Consider the following 21,650-nt stretch of genomic DNA (forward strand, 5'->3'; position numbering starts at 1 on the left):
TCTACATTTACAAAACAAGCAACATACATTTGCTCAATTTATACTTGAAAACTGGGTTTACAATTCTACTAACAGGGGAAAGGAAATCTGATTTAATAATTAACTTCAAACAGAAAAGGACATGGAAGATATAGAATGTAGATAAATAGAAGGTGACATCTTGAAAAATGTTCACATTACAGAGGAGGGAGTGCTGGATGTCTTGAAACACATAAAAGTGGATAAATCCTAAGGACCTGATCAGGAGTACCCTAGAACTCTGTGGGAAGCTAGGAAAGTGATTGCTGGGCCCCTTTCTATCATCGATAGCTATAGGTGAAGTGCTAGAAGACTGGAAGTTGGCTAACATGGTGCTACTATTAAAGAAAGGTGCTAAGGACAACTCAGGGAGCAATAGACCAGTGAGTCTGCTGCCGGTGGTAGGCAAGTTATTGGAGTGAATCCTGAGGAAGAGAATGTACATGTATTTAGAAAGGCAAGGACTGATTAGAGATAGTCAACATAGCTTTGTGCATGGGAAATCATTTTTCACAAACTTGATTGAGATTTTTGAAGTAACAAAGGGGATTGATGAAGGCAGAGCGGTGGACGTGATCAATATGGACTTCAGCAAGGCGTCGACAAGGTTCGACAAGGGAGACTGATTAGCAGGGTTAGATCTCATGACATACAGGGAGAACTAGCCATTTGGATACAGAACTGACTCACAGGTAGAAGACAGAGGGTGGTGGTGGAGGGTTTTTTTTTTAGACTGGAGGATGTGACCAGTAGAGTGCCACAAGAATCAGTGCTGGACCCACTACTTTTCATTATTTACATAAATTATTTGGATGTGAGCATAAGAGGTACAGTTAGTAAGTTTGAAGATGACACTAAAATTAAAAGTGTATTGGACAGCGAAGAAGGTTACCTCAGATTACAACAGGATCTTGACCAGATGGGCCAATGGGATGAGGAGTGGCAGATGAAGTTTAATTTAGATAAATGTGTGGTGCTGCATTTTGGGATAGCAAATCTTAGCAGAACTTATACACTTAATGGTAGGGTCCTAGGGAGTGTTGCTGAAAAAAGAGACCTTGGAGTGCAGGTTCACAGCACCTTGAAAGTAGAGTTGCAGGTAGATAGGATAGTGAAGGCGGCATTTGGTATGCTTTCCTTTACTGGTCAGAGTATTGAGTACAGGAGTTGGGAGATCATGTTGCGACTGTATAGGACATTGGTTAGTCCACTTTTTGAATATTGTGTACACTTCTGGTCTCCTTTCTATTGGAAGGATGTTGTGAAACTTGAAAGGGTTCAGAAAAGATTTACAAGGATGTTGCCAGGGTTGGAGGATTTGAGCTATAGGGAGAGGCTGAACAGGCTGGAGCTGTTTTTCTGGAGCGGAGGCTGAGGGGTGACCTTATAGATGTTTATAAAATCATGAGGGGCATGGATAGGATAAATAGGCAAAGTCTTTTCCCAAGGGTGGGCAAGTCCAAACTAGAGGGCATAGGTTTAGGGTGAGAGGGGAAAGATATAAAAGAGACGCAAGGGGCAACTTTTTCACACAGAGGGTGGTATGTGTATGGAATGAGCTGCCAGAGGACATGGAGGAGCTAGTACAATTGCAACATTTAAGAGGCATTGGAGGGATATGGGCCAGGTGCTGGCAAGTGGGACTAAATTGAGTTGGCTTGGACGAGTTGGACCAAAAGGTCTGTTTCCGTGCTGTACACCTCTGTGACTATGAGTTAGTGTTGCAACCCAACCTATTATCAGAATTATATTCGGAAACGTGTTCCACTTTGCACTTTCTCATGACACATCCTCTGCCATTACAAATCCATCATGCCAAACCGATATGTAGGACGGCACAAGACTTAACAAGACTTAACAAGTGCCGAAACGAACTTGTTCTCATCCTTTAATTTGGATCTAAATGGACTTGTTGACCAAAAGAAAAACATACAAGATAGATGCCTCTTCAAAGATTGTTTTAAATGCTTAAGCTGATTACCACTCGTGCAGACAGCCAAAGGCAATTTGAAGAGTTCATCGGTTGTTTTATTACAAAAAAACAAGAGATGGTGTTTGTGCCCATCATCTGTGGTGAAAGCAAAGTAATACACATTTTTTTAATGTTTGAGGAGTTGCGTCATCAGCTTAAAAATGTACTGTCAATTGAAGAGAAATTCAGGAAGAAATTTGAAAAATGCTCAGGGCAGGTATTAAAATGTAAGGTGGTAACTAAAACAAAAAATGAGGCAGTAAGAGTTTCCTGATGAAGGGAAAACTGGCTTGCCATCAGTATGATTTTCCTCATTACCAAAGCAGAAAGAGCTGGAGAAATTCAGGATATCTAGCAGCATCTGTGGACAAAGAAATAGAATCAACATTTCTATCAGAACCCAAGTTCTTCTTCAATGCTGAAGTTGTTGTACTGGATTTGAAATGTAGATTGCTTCTGTAGTTTGATATTTGGTCCGTATGTGTTGTTTTCCTGTTGACGCTGGTTTGAAGTTCCGCATCGGCTGTTCGCTCTACTGTGACATCTAGGAATGGCAGTTTGTTGTTGTTTTCCTCATCCAACATGTTTTCCAACATCCATAAATAAATTATCAACAGTGCTTTGCCCGGAAGCCCACTGAAGATATTACCTAGTAGGGTGACGAAACATCTGGAAATGACCCTTCCAGCTCAGCGAGCAAACCTACATCCAGAACCTCAACCTGAATTGCAAATCTTCTCAAAACCCGTTGAAATGTTAATGTTTTTCTCTCTGCTGCTGGTGCCAGATCTGCCCATTTTCCCAGCACTTCGTTTTTATTTCAGACCTCCAGCATCTGCAGTATTCTGTTTTATTTGGTTCTCCTTATACCTTTCTATTCCTGTAAAAGGTACCACTTTTTCCACATTCCTCATGCAATATCCTCAAATTATGGAAACAGGTCATTCAGGCTTTAAATTTTTTTGAGTAAAGTAATTGATTTAGCTCTCTTGGCTTGTCTTTTGTAAGCCCGACAGAAAAAAAAACCCTCTTCTAGGAACAATCAAACTAAATTTTAAACAGAAACTTTGCACTCTATAGCAACAATAGTTTATGGTTAGAATCTTATGTTCCCTTAGTATGGAGTTTTTTTTAAAAAAAGACATCTCTTTAATTCCTCTGTGATTAACCTAAATTTGTTTCTTCTTGTTACAATCTTCTCAACTGATATCATAAGCCCTAAGTTTCAAATTTAAAATCTTCACCTTTGGTTTAAATCTCTTCTTGACTCCATCTCTTGCTATGTCCAATATACTCAGAGTTCCAAAGAAGAGTCATTAGATTCAAAACATTACCTCTCTTTCTCTCTCCACAGCTGCTGCCAGAGTTTCTCCAGCACTTTCTGTTTTAGTTCAAGATCCTCCAGATTATAACCATCAAACTGACCAGTTCCCCTTGCCATTATTCCACAGCAAGAATTAAACGCTCAATTTCACTGATCCCAGTCTCCAAAGCTTGTCCATGATCCACAATCAGGAGTGTGATGAAGTACTCTCCACTTGTCCAGATAGGTGCAGTCCATCAAAACTCAGGAAGTTTGATACCATCCAAGACAAAACAGATCATTTGATTAGCAACCTACCCACTGCAGCGATAACATTGTATAACATCAACATGATTCACTGCACCAACTCTCTGAAATAACTTTGACAGCAACCCTTCAAACCCATGACCTTTACCAGCTGGGCAGACAAGGACAGCAGACACATGGGAAAGTCACCACCTAAAAGTTTCCTCCAAGCCGCATATCATTCTGATTTGGAACAATGCAGCCATTCTTTCACTGTCACCAAGTCAAAATCCTGGAACTTCATTCCCAACAGTATTGTTGATAAACCTACTTCCCTTGACTGTCATAGTTCAAGAAAGGTGGCTCATCACCACGTTCTCCCTGGTAATTTATGACAAGCAAAAAAAACGCTGGCCTAACCCCATGATTCCAACCTCCTGAGAATAAATATGAAAAAAAAAGCTGTGACTGAAATAATTAATTTTCTGATCAATGGCAACCCCCCTGGATATTTATGGTGAAAGGGTTGAATGTCACAAGTGGGTAGTTGGATTCTCTCTTGTGGAGATAGCTTTGGCCTGGCACTTATGTATTGCAAATACTTTCTACTCCTCATCAACACTGGCCAAAATGTTGCCCAGGTCTTGCAGCATGTGGTTTCACTATCTGTTTGAGTTGCAAATGGAACGAAACATGGAAACAGGAGAGAACATCCATACTTTTGACCTGGAGGGAAGTTGTTATTGAAACAGCTAAAGATGATCATACATAGAACATTGCCCTAATGAACTCTTGCAGTGGTGTCCTGCTGCTGATATAATTCAGATATTCAATCTATGTTTGGAACAATACTGTAATCAGGACTAGAGTCAAGTGGTTCTGGCTCTAAATTGAACATCTGTGAGGTGGTTATTTGTGAGTCAGTACTGCATTATAATCCTACAGATGACACCTTTCATCAATTTGCTGATGATCAAGCAAATGTTGACAGGATGATAATTGGATGATTCTGTTTTCTCCACTTCTTCTGGACATGATGGACATTTTTCCAATTTGGTTGATAAATGCCAGTGCTGTAACTGAATTGCAAAAGCTTGGCCAGAGGCACGTCTAGATCAGGAGCACAAGCTTTCAGCATTGAATCACGTGTTTTCAATGCATCAGCCAATTCTTAAGTTTCTTAATCTTGAATACTGAATTAAATTATGGAATTATTTTATCAAGTGCACATTAAACATACTTGGGTTTCAAACAATGTAATATCATTTGGTCTCAACTTTCTTTTAAAAGAAAAGCAAACAAGCTACCACAATAAAAATGTAAAAAGTTAACAGATCTGTAAAATGAAAGTTACTTACTCTGGGCAAGCCAAATCCACTTGAAATCGTGTAAGGAACATGCTTTCTGTAGATGTGTCCTACCCTGGAGCAAGGGATGTCTTCCATCTGCCCACCACACATCCATACCTGAAACCCCAGTCAGAAACAACATACTAACCATGTAAATTTAAGGTAACCATTGTGAAACCTGTAACATAACTGCTTGGCAGAACACCAATGTGCCACTCACAAAAATTACCAAGCTTCCAGTTTCTTGCCAAATCTGTGTCTCAGACTTGCTGCAGTGCTCCAGTGAAGCTCAGCATAAACTGGAAGAACATCACCTCATTTTCCACTTGGGAATCCTGCTGCTATCTTGACTCAAGATTGGGATCAGTAACTTTAGGGCCTGAGCACCTTTTCCCATAGCATTATCCCAACCCCCACACACCAGGCCTTGTCATCACATGGGCTGCGACTACACAACCCATTGTCAGTGACTAAAGCTCGCCATGAGGAATGATTCATTCTCCCAGGTTGACCTTTACCTATTCCTTTGTCTGTCCAATTGTTGTTCTCTCTCTCTGAGCTCCTTCTTCACCTATCATTTACTTTCCCCTTCCCCTCAACACTTCTTTTCATTTATACCAAACTTCTCCTAGCCACAATCAGTTCTGAAGAAGCGTCACTGGACCCAAGATGTTAAGTCTCCTTTCTCTACACAGATACTGCCAGACCTGCTGAGATTTGCCAGCAATTTCTGTTCTTTTTTGCCTAATTTACACTATCACTACTTTAAAATGATCTAGCCAACAAAATGTCCTTCAATAATTCAAGTTTATATAACACCCCATCATATTTCACACAGGCGTTGAGAATCAAGAGTAATCTTCAGACAGAGCAGAGTTGAAATGCAATTAATTTGGTCCCCATTTCATTATTTTACATTCCAATATTATTTTAACATAATCCAACAAAAACTTAGTTAACACTTACAAAATAGGCTAATGAGAATTTGCAAAAGGATTTTTAGAGGGTGAGGCAACAGAGAGAGAAATGCAAGCATACAGATGGAGATTAATATTTGAAAGCAAGCATAGAATGCAAGTGTCTACCGCTACCAGGGAAGAGACCGAGAGAGAGTACAAAGATGCAAAGTGAGAAAACATGCATAATGTCCCACATTCAATGGGAATAAAGAGGGAAGAACTACAAATGGGAAAGGTTGTTGGTGATGAATCAGCACTGACAAGGACACATTGAGTGCTGTGAAAGCACCAGAGACTAAGAGATTGAGGAGGAAACACAGGCCTACTGCCAAATTCAGAACCGAAGGAGTAGGACAGGAGAGGAAACAATCAGAGAGAACAATCCATAAGAATGCAATGACTCTGCCTTCCACTCAGTCTTTAGAACTGGAATGCTTAGTGAAATAGATGGTTATAGTTGAGTTAATAGTAGTTATCAGATAGTTGAATGGACTTTGTAGTGCAGAAACATGGCACCATTGGAGCCTTTTGCTCACCCTTCTTCATCTAACTATCAGCTTCTTCCTCACATACCTATTCAACTTTCCTTTTAATCTATCTACTCTAGTCACCTCAATTTCCCCATGCTGTGGCAAGTTTCATATTCTTACTTAGATTTATTAAAGGATTTTTTAAAAAATTCACATCTTGTTTTGAACTTTTCCGAAAGTGAAAACATTCCACCTCTACTCTATTAAAATTCTAAAGATCTTTCATAAGTTAAAACCTTCATCTAATAGAAAAAAATCCATTCTGTGTAGTCTTTACTGATAATTAGAATCTGTGCTAGTTATGTAACTCAATATTCCAGACGTCAGTTGCGAATGAAACTTATAACTTGAATATTTTAAAGGAATATAAATCACAGAGATGAAAATTGCTGACATTATGCTCCAAAATACTCAATACCTTGGGAAAGCTGAGCCATTTTCATTAACTATGAAAGGTTTCTAATTAAGGTAGAATAATATTTAATCCTTATGAGATTTGGCAGCTTAATGTGTGATACTAATTAGAATTTTAGTGATACTATATGACCCTGAAACTCAGTTGAGAATGTTTTAAATGTATCCACAATATGCAGCTTACCTTGAATGATATCTCATACTGTTCTCCTCCCCAAATTTCCAACCCAGCATCATAACCACCAAGTGTCCAGAACCACTTTTTATCAACAGCAAACAAACCTCCAGCCATGACAGGTGATCTGGAAAGAAATAAGTAGAGTGATAACTTCTATAACAATGCTCTAACTAAAATATAAATGTAAACAGGAAGTGTTGGGTCAGGTATTTAATCTTTGATATAAACCATGAGAAGAGGAGAATGTACAGAATGGAATTGGAATCAAGGCCATTTCTTAAAAAAAAGAACAAACTTGAAGGCAAAGGGAGAGCTGTCCATGCAGAAAAACCAGAGTAGAATGTTGCAAAGATGCAAAGCTGTTGAATTAAGCATGCACCAGTTGTGAAACAGAGGGATGAAACAAGATTGAGATGATGTCTAACGCGAGAGAACACAAAAGATGAGGAAATTACTAAGTCAGAAGGGTACAGCCAGGCTGGAGATTCGAAAAGGGAGGAGTAGAATTTTGAACTCTCATACAGGGCAGACATGACACTTCTTTTTGTGAAAATACAAGTTGCAGTGTTTTCGCTAAGTTCATACATATATTATTTAGGGCAGGAAGACCAGATAGGTCAAATCTGAAGCTGGAGAATGGATGGGCCAACACTTCCAGCAAGAATTAGGAAGAGAAAGAAGTAGAAATGGAAAAATGTAATTTTAGTAATGGCTCACATTAAAGGTCAATTAAGAAAACCAATTTTTGACATTTCCTGACAAATGTTCGAACAGATGGTTAGGATTTCAAAGTTTGTGAGACGATTTGTAGCTCAGGCACACCAACTAGCCACGAAATGACATGACCAGCTATCCTTAGTAGCCACACACACAGATGACAAGCAACATGAATTTGACTGGGACAACACTACTATTATAGGACAAGCCAAACAGAGAACAGCCAGGGAATTCCTAGAGGAATGGCACTCATCCACAGATTCAAATCGATAAGCACATCGATCTGGACCCAATATACCGACCACTGCAACTGACAGCTGGAACTGACAACCGGAAATGGCAGATTCAAACCACTACAAATGCCGGAGGAAATATCACAGAAGCGTTTCACAGGAGGCTCCCAAGCACTGAGGATGTCACCGAGACAGGGGACGAAACATCTGCAACACAAATTCCCAGTTCGGCGAACAGAACCACAACAGATGGTTAGGATAATGGAATAAAAACTGGTGGCAGTTAACAAAACATTTTACTCATCCAGCTCTTGAAATTAAAAAGGCAATTTTAAAGTATGACAATAGTCTTTGCAGCAATAGCAAAGACAGAAAGGAAGAGCGTACTACTATCAACAAACATGTGATTTTCACTTCCAAACCTTCCTGAAAGGGACTGAAGACAGGGGTACAGATTTCTGGGTATGGATACAACCAAGTCAGCCAGGAGTACAGCATGTGCTATCTGAACCTATGTGGCACTGTCACAGTGTGCCAACTTCTTTCACCCCCTTGGACTCCAGACCAACGCGAGTATTTTCAGTTTTATATTGAACATCATATGCTTCAAGGCATCATTGTCATAAACCTCTGGTGAAGGGAATTTAAACATATGACAACAGATACCCTAACTCCCCTCACATGAATTATTTACACGTGCTATCTTCCTCCACCTCAACAGACTTAAACACTTTCTTTATTTGGAGATGCCAGTGTTGGACCGGAGTGTTCAAAGTTAAAAATCACACAACACCAGGTTATAGTCCAACAGGTTTAACTGAAAGCAGTAGCTTCCGGAGCGCTGCTCCTTCATCAGGTGCTTGTGGAGTATAAGATCGTACGACACAGAATTCGTAACAAAAGTGTGATGTAACTGAAATTTTATATTGAAAAAGACCTAGGTTGTTTAAGTCTCTCATCTTTTAGAATGAACATGTTGGTTTCCGTGTTTTTTTAATATAAATCGTAGAACTTTCTAAAAGCTACATTCTCAAGTGAACTTTAATAATTGGTGTCATGTCAGCCCAGATAATGCACTCAAAGTGGGATGCCCTTTGTGAGACTGTCTGTGCCACAATGGTCAGACTGATTCTAATCTAAAAAATAAATACAGAATCTTACATGGATTCAGACAGTTTTTGAGCAAAATAAAATATTAGTCTGCAAATACAAATTAAGCCAACAAACTTTTTTGTGTGTGTGCACATGTGTGTGGGGTTATGAGTGTGTGTTTGTGTATGAGTGAGAGTGTAAAGGGGTATAAGTCTGTGAGAGGGTGCCTATGTCCGTGAAGGTGGGAGCATATGTGTGAGCATATGAGAGAGTGCCTGTGTGAGACAGGGGGTCTGCATGAGTGTGTGTGTGTGTGTTGCACACACACACACGTTTGTGGGGTGAACTTGTACTTGCAGAATTACATTTTATTTTGCTCAAAAACTCCACGAGTTCATGTAAGATGTTGTAAATCCCTTTTTTAGATTAGAATCAGTCTGAACATTGTGGTGTAAACAGTCTCACACAAGGCACCTCACAACTTCAATGCATTAGCTGAGCCGACATGACAAGTTCACTTGAGAATGTAACTTTAAAGAAGTTCTGCGATTTATTTATGAAAGAATTGAAACCACATGTTCATTCTAAAAGAGGAGATACTTAAACAATCCAGGTCTTTCTCAATATATAATATCAGTTACATCACACTGTAAACTTTTGCTATAAATTCTGTGTAATACTCCACAACCACCTGATGAAGGAGCAACCCTCCGAAAACTAGTGCTTCCAAATAAACCTATTGGACTATAACCTGGCGCTGGGTGATTTTAACTTTAACTTTCTTTAACTTCCTTAAACTTTCCCATTCTGTTTGGCAGCTGCTGAATTAAGCATACACCCTCAACCTTTAGCTTTCAATTATTTTACCTTCTTGCTGAAATGAGATGCAAAATGGTAGGCCTCTGAGGATGCAACTCTCGCTTTAAACCCTTGACCCTCTTTAAAGGGGAGTCCATAGACTTAGCAGGCAAACATTATGTTCTGTCGAGGGAAATGGCAAACTTGACGACATCTTGCTGGTGTCAGGTTAATGACTGAATATTTACATCGTCACACTCACATCCCAGGAAAAGAAGATTCCAAACCATTCTCTGTCTTATTGATTCCAATTTAGTTATTCTTACTTTTATTCCTTATATCTCAAAGAAATAGGTGTTCAGCAGAAGGAACATGATGATAGTAATGAAGAGAAGAAGGTGCTGAGAAGATCCTAGGCCCAACTGAATGGCATTCACTTGTCTGCCAGTGTCTCTCAGAACAGCAACAAATCAGGCCACTCACCTCTGCACCATGGTGGTCAAACATGGAAAGGGAAGACCAGGTTCCCAGAGACGCAACCAGAAACCAGCTGCCCTCAGTCTGTATAACATCAAGAAACTCAACTTGTTGCAATTCAGGTCTCGGGACAGCACTTAATAGGAGCCGAGAACCGGTGAAAGAAGAGCATGTGGGAGCACTTCAGGCAAGCATGGTTATAAAAATGAATAAGATGAATGTTTGCATTTGTAACGATTGTTTTAAAATGGATCACACTATTATTGGTGTGTTGATAATGGAGGAAAGGCCACAGGCAAAATAAATTCATCCTATTTTTAAAGAAATAAGTGAACGGACTAGGACAACAGCTACCAAAAATCGTTGTTCACTTAACTCTTACAACAGCCTTATCCTTGTTGATCACCAATGTTTCAAATGAATTAAACTTACTCAAAAGGGTCACTTGGATCTGGTTTACGAAGCTCTACTGGTATTGGAATACGTTTATAATACATTTCCCAGTCAAATGCTCCTCGCATGGCATCACCAGCCTGCGTCTCATATCCAAAATGATCATTGTCAATAACATCGATCATAGGACACACAATTGTTTTGCGGTTCTGAGCAATTCTGTCTGAAATATTGAAGAGGATTCAATTGAAAGACATTCATAATATGACAAAATATATACCACATTAAATGAAAAGCAAATCATAATTCAAATAAAATGAATGAATGAAGAGATCCAAGAGAACAAGGACTTTGAGAAGAAGTAACCATTCTTTTAAGCAAGCCTGGACACTGCACTGTGGTGAGCTGTTTACCTTGGTCCTTATTTCCACGAACTCTAAACTTGTTTGCACATGTACTCTTGTATTAGGGATCAGCTGATATCACTTAAGGAGACTACACCAAATGACTTTCCTCCTTTCCAGGTGGGGGGTCATCGAGAATTTGGGTGTAGAGTAGTTACAAATTTAAAAAGGGTATTGTGGGAGTATGAAACCACAATCTTTATACTCCCCTTTTACAGTTTATATTTCCATCTTTCCTTTCAGTTTCTCTGCATGCTTATTCAATTCCCCTTGGACCCTCCCACTTAAAAATAAAATACTTTGTGCTTCTCAAGGCCCACTGTGAACAAATTTCAAATTCAGTCAACTTAATTTCATGATCATTAGTACACAAAGGTCATCAGAACATGATACAAAAGATGAAGCATTAACTCCAAGATACCTAGTTTTGATGTTACCTAATTTAGTACTGCACTAAAGAGACAAATTACATATTAATTTTTTTTTAAAAAACCTACCATGGCTCAAATTAAAAAATAATGATGGGGTAAATGCAATTCAAAGGATCATGTTGTGGAACATCTCAATTTATGAATCAGTTTTAAATTAATAAAACCAACGATCCCAACTTTTCTCCACGGGTGATAAAACTTGTGATTTTGCTCCTTACCAAGCAATGGGGGCAGCCAATTCACATTTGCTTCACAGTGTGAATCCAAGAAGGTTATGACCTCTGCTTTTGCCACTGTGGCGCCCAGTAGACGTGTTCGAATTAAACCTTCTCGTTTCTTGGCCCGTACAATCCTGACTTTTGGAAATCGTGCCATATATTCTTCCAAGCGTTTTTTCAAATATTCTTTTTGGAAAAATTAAATAAAAGTAAGTGCAGAAACTATTGGTTCTGATCAATGTTTCTGTTCTATTTCATTACAAGATCTGAAATAACTTAGAATCATGGAATCCATGCTATGCCATTTGGCCCATTGATTCTGTACCAACCCTCTGAAGAGCATCTCCCACAGACTGTTTCCCCCATCCATCCCCACAATCCATTTTACTATGGCTAACCGCCTAGACTGCACTTTGAGTTAGACAGAACGGAAACAGATCCTTCGGTCCAATCAGTCCATGCTGAACATAAACCCAACCTAAACTAGTCCCATCTGCCTGCCCCTTCCTGGAACACTGCTGACAATTTAGCATGGTCACTTAACCTGCATATCTTTGGACTGAGGGAGGAAACTGGAGTTCCTAGCAGAAGGGCACATAGACACAGGGAGAATGTGAAAACTCCACACAGATAGCCACCCGAGGTTAGAATCGAACCCAGGCCCCTGGTGCTGTGAGGCAGCTGTGCTAATCACTGAGCCACCGTCTCTCACAACTTACATGACATCATTAAGCAGGATCAGACTGATATGTTCTAAAGCACAATATTTCTTTATTCCTTTCAATATTCCTCGTGATGAAAATCAATAATCCTGAATTCTTATTTGGAACAAAATAGTGTGTCAACAACATACCCAATAACAATTGAGTTTAGTCCTAACCCAACAAGAGCATCTGATACTTCATCAATATACTTTCCTGGAAGAAGCCTGCAAGTCTATCTTGCAGCATTGCACTGTGTCAGACCTTTACAAACAAGAAGATTATTTTTCCCTCATTGGTATAAATGTAGTATAAATTCATTCATTCTGAACTAAAAATGTGATTATCGTAACTAATTAGGAACTCTTCTTAAAAATACTGAAATCGATTGAAAATACTAAGACCAAAACTTCCATTGATTACTTCATAAAATGTGGCACATTGTTAAACATACAAAATCCAACCATTTAATTTACAAAGTGAATGTGAATGCCAAATCACTTGTGTTTGAAAAGAGATATGCAATTTAATCATTCCAAAGTGGATTTTATGAAAGGGAGAAGAATAGAATGCAGACATCAAGCAGCTAGATTTTTCATGTCTTTGCAGAGTATGATTTTTAGCAAAAGGGTACCTAAAATAGGCAGGGACCAGCCCAGCACCATGGCATGCCTTCTGCATGGATTCCCCGCATCGACTCTAAAATCCATCACTCCATCCTCATTTCCAAGAATGATCTATCCCTCCCTGCATAATGTCCCTTAGTTATCTTGTCCAGAGGTTCTGCTGAGCCTCATTCTTAGCACAGGCTGCAGACACAACAGCAACCAATGTTGGGAGAACTGTGGAGCTGTCAGCCATTCGTATTGGTCAGCAACTCCAGACAGCAGCACATTATGGCTGTGGAGCAAGGGTTTCTTGCTGGCCTGTCAGCTAGCCAACTTAGTTCCTCCACCTATGTCTAAAATTCTGCCTAGGTTCTCTGGCACGGGTATGACTTTGCCAAACTATCTGACTCAAAGGCTGTCTAACATTCCTTAAAAATATTAGTTTTTCAATATTGTTTTGTTTGATTTCAATAATAATATCAAAATATCTCAGAGTCAGAAACAGGGGAAGATATCGTGGGGAACAAAGAAATTGAAGACCAATTTGACACATATTTAGGTTCTGTCTTCACAAAAGAGGGCAGAATAATGTTCCACAGGATCTAGTCAGAGGGAGGAACTAATGGAAATCAGTATTAGTAGAGGAATGTTATTGGGGTAATTTGTAGGATTAAATGCAAATAAAGTGCACCCAGAAAGTGGATGTATAAGTGACCAAATTTCAAGATTCTGCAGATGCCGGAACACTTCCTATGAATTGGAGGGTTTCTAATGTAACTCCACTATTTGAAAAAAGTGGAGGACAAAAGTGAAGTATAGACCGGTTAGCCTAACTTTGACAGTGGGGTAAATGCTAGAGTCTGTTATAAAAGATTTATCAGGAGAGCATTTGGAAAACAGTAGCAGAATCTGAGAATGAGCATGGATTTATGAAAGGGAGATCATACTTAATTTAGAATTTTGAGGATGTAACTACTAGAATTGATAAGGGAGAGCCAATGAATGTGGTTTACTTGATTTTCAGAAGGCTTTTAATAAGGTCCTACATGAAAATGGCATGTAAAAGTAAAGCACATGGGATTGGGGCAGTGGATGGATTGACATGGATAGAGAACTGGTTGGCAGACAGGAAACGAAGAGGAGGGAAAAATGGGCCTTTTTTTGAGCAGCAAGCAGTAGGGTAACACAGGATCAGTGCTTGGATCTCTGCTTTTAACTGTATGTATTAATAATAGATGAGGGAACTAAATGTAAAATCTCCAAGTTTGGAGGGTGAACTGAGGAGGATGTTTCAGTGTGGTTTGGACAGGTTTAGCTAATAGGCAAATGCAAGGCAGGTGAAGTACACTGTGGATAAATGTGAAGTTATCAACTTTGGTAGCAAAAACAAGGAAGCAGATTATTATCTTAATGACGATTGGTTGGGGAAGGGGAAGGGTCAACAAGACTTGGGTGTCCTTGTATACCACTCGCTGAAAGTTAGCCTGCAGGTACAGAAGGTGGTGAAGGCAGTAAATAGCATGTTGGCCTTCATAGCAAGAGGATTCGACTACAGGAACAGGAATATCTTACTTCAATTGTTCAGGGCCTTGATGAGATCATATCTTACCTGAGACTATGGGGGCAGTGCAACAAAAGTTTACTGGTCTGATTGCTGGAATGGCAGGGCTGACAATATAAAGAGAGACTGGATTTCTTAGGATTATATTCACCAGAGCTTTAAAAAAAAAAGTTCATCTCATAGAATCCTATAAAATTCTAGGAGGACCAGACAGGGTAAATGGAGGAAGAATGGTCTCATGGCCAGGAAGTCCAGAACACCATATAGGACTGATAGGAGGAGAATTTCCTTCACCCAGCTGAGTCTGTGGAATTCTTGGCAACAGTTAGATATAGGTCCTAGGGCTAAGGGGAGAAAGCAAGAACAGGGTATGGAGATGCTCGATTAGCCATGGTCATCTTGAATGGCACAGCAGGCTCAAAAGGGCTGAATGGCCTATTCTTGCGCCAGTAATCCATGTTAATAATATTGACATATGTAAGTATGTCAGACTTAATTTTGTCAGCATGTGCTTCAGCAACAAAAACTATTATTCTGTGCTGTTATTCCCTGACCAAAGACAATAAACTTATTGGATTTTAATTACTGGTGCTTTAACAGCAGAGTATTTAAATATTGGGAATGTAGGTCAGTTATTAAATCTTTAGATGTATTTCATTCCCTGACTCTGGCTGCTAAATCACTCCAATATAATTTCGGTAAAACATGCATAATTTAATAAGATCTGTAAACTCAACACTTCTCCCCCTTCCTTAATCTCCGAAAAAAACCTTAGTCTTAGCAGACAACTGAAAATGGTCTCACATTAAACCCAATAACAAAATCCAGCTTTCTTTCAAACTGCTCTGAAAGCCTTAGACAGACTATTTGCCACTAACAAGAGGAGGATGGGGTTCAGTGATTTCTTTGGAGTTTTTTCACTCTCCCACTTTATTCCCTTTACTCAGTAATCTCTTCCAGTCGACATACAGGTCTATTTTCTTTTCTTGATGTTCTATTCCACATTTGTGAGCTTTCATTCCAATTACATGGGGTGCCTATAACTTTCCATGATTCTAGTCCACTGGCAAAAATCAGTATCTTTTGATTTCTTTGAATAGATCTTATTTATCCTTCAAAAGGCGATTTATTCTTTAGGTCATTAATATCAGCCATAGTTTCATTGGGAACACTTGCAACTCAAAAGATGAAGGTTGAGACCAATTTTTTAAGTACATCCCTGAAGTATCATGCTGGATTACGTGTTCAAGAAGTTTTCATTAGTTGGAGGCACTAATTTTTAGATAAGATGCTAAATTGGTATTGAGTATCATGAATAAATAAAAAATTAAACTTGCCGCCTAATTTAAGAGGAAACAGAAATAACAAAAGATCAAACCATCAACAAAACAAATGCTGAAAGTGGTCAGTGTCTAAAAAGAAAAGATTTGCTGGATCTATTATGCATTTCTAGCATTTTCTAAATTTTTAAATTAAATAATTATTACAAACACTGTCAATGATCAGGCTAACCTTTATCATCTTACAATTGTATTACACACTAAATAATACTTTTTTCTTCCCCATACACAATCTGTTATGTCAGCAAATGAGCCAGATACTTTTCCATGAAGCTGGTGGAGTACTGCAGAGATCAGGAGGAAGATCAAAAATAGAATTAACCACTTCTGCATGCCTTTCATGTACATAAATACTTGTCACAATGCAAATACAGAGCTAATAAACTATCTTGTTCCAAAATTCTAACCTTTAGCTTGTTGAAAATGTAAAAATCTTGAATGCATAATCATGTCATAAGTTAAAAGTGAAACACAGGTATCTCTTTAATATATAACAAAGACAATGTCAATAATATTCAAAATAATAGCTTAATGAATCTCATTAGGAATATAATTAAGTCAAACATGGATAAATTATAACAAGAAATGTTGTTGCGTAAAGGAATGAAATGTGCTGCAGAACCTAATCAGAGTTAATGGAGCCACTAGAACAACAACATGAGACCATAAGACACAGGAACGGAAGAGACTTTTTGGCCCACATATCTGCTCCACAATTCAATCATGGCTGATATGTTTATTAACCCCATTTTCTCCTGCCTTTTCCCAGTAATCCTTGATCCCTTATGCAGGGCAGCATGGTGATATAGCAGTTAGCACTGCTACCTCACACCATCAGGGCTTTGGGTTTGATTCCAGCCTCACACGACTGTGTGTGGAGATTGCATATTCTCCCCGTGTCTACGGGGGTTTCCTCCCACAGTCCAAAGATGTGCAAGTCAGGTGAATTGGCCATGCTAGATTGTCCATAGTGTTAGGTGAATTAATCAGAGGGAAATGGGTCTGGGTGGGTTACTCCTCAGAGTGTCGGTGTGGACTTGTTGGGCCAAATGTTTCCATACTATAGGGAATCTAAACTAACTAACCAAGAACCTATTTCTTTCTAAAATACGCACAATAACGTGGCCTCCACAGCCCTCTGCAGCATTGAGTTCCACAGATTCACTATTTTCTGGCTGAGGAAATTCCTCCACAACTCACTTCTCAAGGATTGTCCCTTCACTCTGAGGTTGCATCTTGTCCTCATCATCTCACATCCACTCTTCTAGGCCTTTCAATGTCTTGTAAGTTCCAATCAGATTCTCCCCTCATACTCCTGAACTCAAAGTACAGACTCCGAGTCCTCAAATGCTCCTCCTATAACAAGCCCTTCATCCCCCAGATCATTCTTATAAACCTCTTCTGGATCACCTCCAAAGCCAGAAATGGATATGTTATCCTATAGTAGCAATCGGCCTAGGTTTATCATGTAGGAACAAAGATTAAATGAATTCACTGTAATTTTTCAATTTGTCCTTGAGAAATGGGAGTACTAAAGCAGAACTTCACCTCACATAAATTAAAGAAAGCAATTTGTACAGAATCTGAAATATTTTTCAACTTGAAAGGCGGAAAGACATTTACACATTTCATGTTTTTGTTCTTAAACCTTAATGAGATTTATAAACTTTTGGCATTTATAAATCTGATTAGTGGGCGGCACGGTGGCACAGTGGTTAGCACTGCTGCCTCACAGCGCCAGAGACCCGGGTTCAATTCCTGCCTCAGGCGACTGACTGTGTGGAGTTTGCACGTTCTCCCAGTGTCTGAGTGGGTTTCCTCCGGTTTCCTCCCACAGTCACAAAGATGTGCAGGGTCAGGTGAATTGGCCATACTAAATTGCCCGTAGTGTTAGATAAGGGGTAAATATAGGGGTATGGGTGGGTTTCGCTTCGGCGGGTCGGTGTGGACTTGTTGGGCCGAAGGGCCTGTTTCCACATTGTAATCTAATCTAAAATAAAATTTAATGAACTTGATCTTGGTGTCACTTACTGCAGCAAAGATTGGATTTGCATGTATGCTGTTCCAATGTTATATAACATTCTTTCAAAACTCAAAGGGTCTAACCTAAATTATGTCAGATGCAGTTTTTAGTGAAGACTCCTGAAGATTACAATTTTCTTAGAGGGTATTATCATATTTTATAAATAGACATGCCTTTATTACAAATATGCTGACAACATAAGGTATTTACAATAATGACCTAAATAACTGCTGTGTACATATAGAGACATTGTATAACAGAGGAATTCTTCAGAGAATGCCTCTTTGCTATTTGTCATAAATTGAGAAAAAAATAGGACTGTTATTAATAATGTAAGTTAAATCCAATCATCTATTCTTTTGATTTCAAATCACAAAGCTCATCAATTTAAGTAAACAAAATTCAGTCTGGCTAATTAAAACAATAATTCATTTTTGTCCCATATAATTAGTCTGGCTAATTAAAACAATAATTCATTTTTGTCCCATATAATTAGTCTGGCTAATTAAAGCAATAATTCTTCTTTACCCCATAAGGATTATACCCTTTGTGATGCAAAAAAGAGCAATGCTATTTCAAGTGATGAACCTCCCCACTGAAACTGAACAATATTGTCCTAATCTATCTGCAATACAGGATTCACATTTAAAACATAAAACACTTTGTTTCTTTGAATCGGAATGCAGTGCCATTGTTCAAAAAGGTGACTGTTAAACCCATTCATAATTCCACAGACATTTGTTACAAAGCATAATTTTCAGCCAAGCGATCAAAGTCAAAAATTGAGGTGAGTTAAGCCAGAAACCTCAGTCACAGATGATGATGAATGGAATACTATTCTTTATCATGAGAAAGAATTGAATGTAAAGGTAGGGATTTCTGGCAGCATCTGTTCAGAGAGAAACAGAGCTAATACTTCAAACCGAATATGACCCTTCTCCAGAACTATCCTGAAGCAGTTCTGAAGGGGTCATATGGGACTTAAAATGTTAACTGTTTCTTCTCGATAGATGTTGTCAGACTCCTTCCCCTCTCGAGTATTTTCTATTTTTATTTCAGATTTCCAATATCTATAATATTTTGCTTTTATATAAAGGGAAGGATGTTCTGCTTCAGTTATACAGGGCATTGGTGAGACCATGTCTTGAAGAATGTGTGCAATTTTGGTCCCTTTACTTAAGAATGGATATAAATGCTTTGGATGGGCTTCAGAGGAGGCTTACTAGTTTGCTACCTAGTATGAATGGATCATCTTATAAGGAAACAGTGGACAGCCTGGACTTGTTTCCACTGGCATTAGAAGAATGAGGGGTGACTTGATTGCATTATTGAAGATCTTGAATGGTCTGAACAAGTGGACAAGAAAAGAATAAGTCTTGTAAATAAGTCCAGAACTAGGGAGAACCGCTTTAAAAAGATGGGTCATCCTTTGAACACAAATGAGGAAAAAACGTTTCTTTAGGGTTGTGCAACTTTTTAAACTTTCTACCGCAGAAGATGGTGTTCCCTTGCCTAACAATATCTAAGCTTATTGGGGTAAATAGGAACATGGAATTCAAAACAAAATCCATGATTTTAGTAAATGATGAAGCAGATCCAAGATGCAGAATGGCCTACTGCTGCTTCTAATTCTACATTCTGTGCATGTTCTGGGTTGTTTGATTGTCTTTAACTGTACGGTTTTTGATGTCTTTAGTAAGTCTGCTTGGAACACAAGGGAAGTAAGCAACTCCATGTTTAGCTAATATTTGTTTCTCTTCACAACTCCTCTCAAACATTCCAGGAATAAATCCTGTATGTTTCCTGCAAAGCAAATCAATTCCTAACTTACAAGTGCTGTACAGTCATCAAAAATTTAACAGCATTTATTCTCCTGTGAAACGGACTTTGGTGCACAAATAAAAGAACCTCTACATGGCATTGACTCACTGGACTCATTAACTCACAAACGAATTCTGACATCTTTGACTTTAAGTAATTTGTAACTTCTCTTTTCTACATTTCTTGGATGTGTTTGTATTAGAGTGGATATTATGAACCATTCCCATGGGTTTGAATACAGTAATACTGTCTACTTTGTTTTATTTTAACATATATTATTCAGAGTCATTTTAAAATTGAACTTCACAAACAAGGTTTTGGAAAACACACCTGATTAGGTTCAAAAGGGAAAATGAAACAGCAAAAGAAAATTTTAAAACTCTGTTATGGATGGGAAAAAGGAGAGTAAAAATAATTTAATTCACCCTCTCCCTCTTGTCACTGACAAAAGAAAAAGTAAGGTGCAATTACATTGCTTAGTGTAGTCTATTCAGCCACCAACTAGTGGAAAGGATATAGATAAACACATCTGTGTGGAAATTACAGAGAGGTGCAATTATACTGTAGTTATGATAGACAGAATGCAGATTGGGACTAATAGAAAAGGAGAGGAAGGCAAACATTCCTAGATTATGTCTGGCAGAATTTGACAGCAGTATATATCCAGACCAACAAAAAAAAGGAGTCACTGCTAGTCCTGAACTTTGGGAATGATGTGGACCAAGTCGATCAAATGTCAATGAGAAAATATTTTAGGGACAGTGATGATTGTGTTATAAGATTTAGGATGACAGTAGAAATCCAGAGTCACAATAATTATCTGGGGACGATTGCCTTGAATAGGGCAAATACATAGATGGGCTGGATAGACTGAAATCAAAGGTTATGGTCAGGAGGGTAGAAACTGTAACTGAATAATGGATTATCTTCAAAGAAGAAATGGTTCAGGCACAGTCAAGGGATATTCTCTCAAAAGGGAAAGGTAGGGCAAACAAATACAGAGATCCATGTAACAAAGGAAATAGAAATTAAGATAATGAAGAAGAACTGGGCCCATGATAGATGTCAAGTAAAAACTACATTTGAGAGGCAAGGTTCATAAAAGAGGTGGAAAAACAAGTGAGAGAAGACAGGAAGAGAGAAGACACTAGCAGCTAACATAAAAGGAATTCCAAATTTTCTATATGTAGATAAACAGAAAAAGCGTAGTAAAAAGAGGTGTTGTGCCAATTAGAGACAAAAGAAAAGTGAGTGATTTGCACATGGAAGTATGAAAGAAATCATAGAATGTCTGTAATGTAGAAACAGGCTATTTGGCCCAACAAGTCCACACCTACCCTCCAAAGAGTAACCCACCCATACTCATTCCCCTAACCTATTACTCTACATTTACCGCTGAATAATGCACCCAACTTACACATCCCTGAACAATCTGGGTAACTTAGCATGGCCAATTCACCTAACCTGCACATCTTTGGATGCGGACATGGTTGAGGTATTAACTGAATATTTTGTATCTATAGAGGATCTTGTGGCACAGTAGTAGTATCCCTATGTTTGAGGTAGGAGATCTGGATTCAATAATTACCTCCCAGGGTATGCAATAATGTCCCTGAACAGGTTGATCAGAAAAAAAAAGTATTCAGCAACAGAAAACAATTGCTGAAAAATGTCAGCAGTCTGGCAGCATCTGTGGAGAGAAATCAGAGCTGACATTTTGGGTCCAGTAACCTTTCTTCAGAACTCGGAAAATATTGTTTTTTTTATGCAGAAGATAGGGTGACGGGATGAGGAAAAGAGTAAATGATAGGTAGAGATACAGCCCAAAGAGAGGCAACAGTTGGACAGACAAAGGAGCGGATAC

At 38.7% G+C, this 21,650-nt stretch overlaps 1 protein-coding gene across 4 annotated transcripts in view; it reads right to left on the reverse strand.

Moving 5' to 3' along the window:
• LOC122556612 (polypeptide N-acetylgalactosaminyltransferase 10-like) overlaps window positions 1-21,650 on the reverse strand; it is a 106,685-nt gene that overhangs the window by 16,540 nt on the left and 68,495 nt on the right. For 3 of the 4 annotated variants that reach the window (XM_043703513.2, XM_043703515.2, XM_087995304.1), the window contains exons 5-8: window positions 11,733-11,918; window positions 10,719-10,902; window positions 6,976-7,093; window positions 4,898-5,005 (exon numbers count right to left, since the gene is read on the reverse strand). In XM_043703513.2, coding sequence (XP_043559448.2) covers window positions 4,898-5,005; window positions 6,976-7,093; window positions 10,719-10,902; window positions 11,733-11,918 — 596 coding nt within the window. The remainder of the gene's footprint in view (window positions 1-4,897; window positions 5,006-6,975; window positions 7,094-10,718; window positions 10,903-11,732; window positions 11,919-21,650) is intronic. The other variant, XM_087995303.1, reaches the window with a different exon arrangement.

The sequence above is a fragment of the Chiloscyllium plagiosum genome, unplaced genomic scaffold (assembly GCF_037043375.1).
Source record: "Chiloscyllium plagiosum isolate Xiang-an unplaced genomic scaffold, Cpla_swu_hap1 HiC_scaffold_16, whole genome shotgun sequence".
NCBI lineage: Eukaryota > Metazoa > Chordata > Chondrichthyes > Orectolobiformes > Hemiscylliidae > Chiloscyllium > Chiloscyllium plagiosum.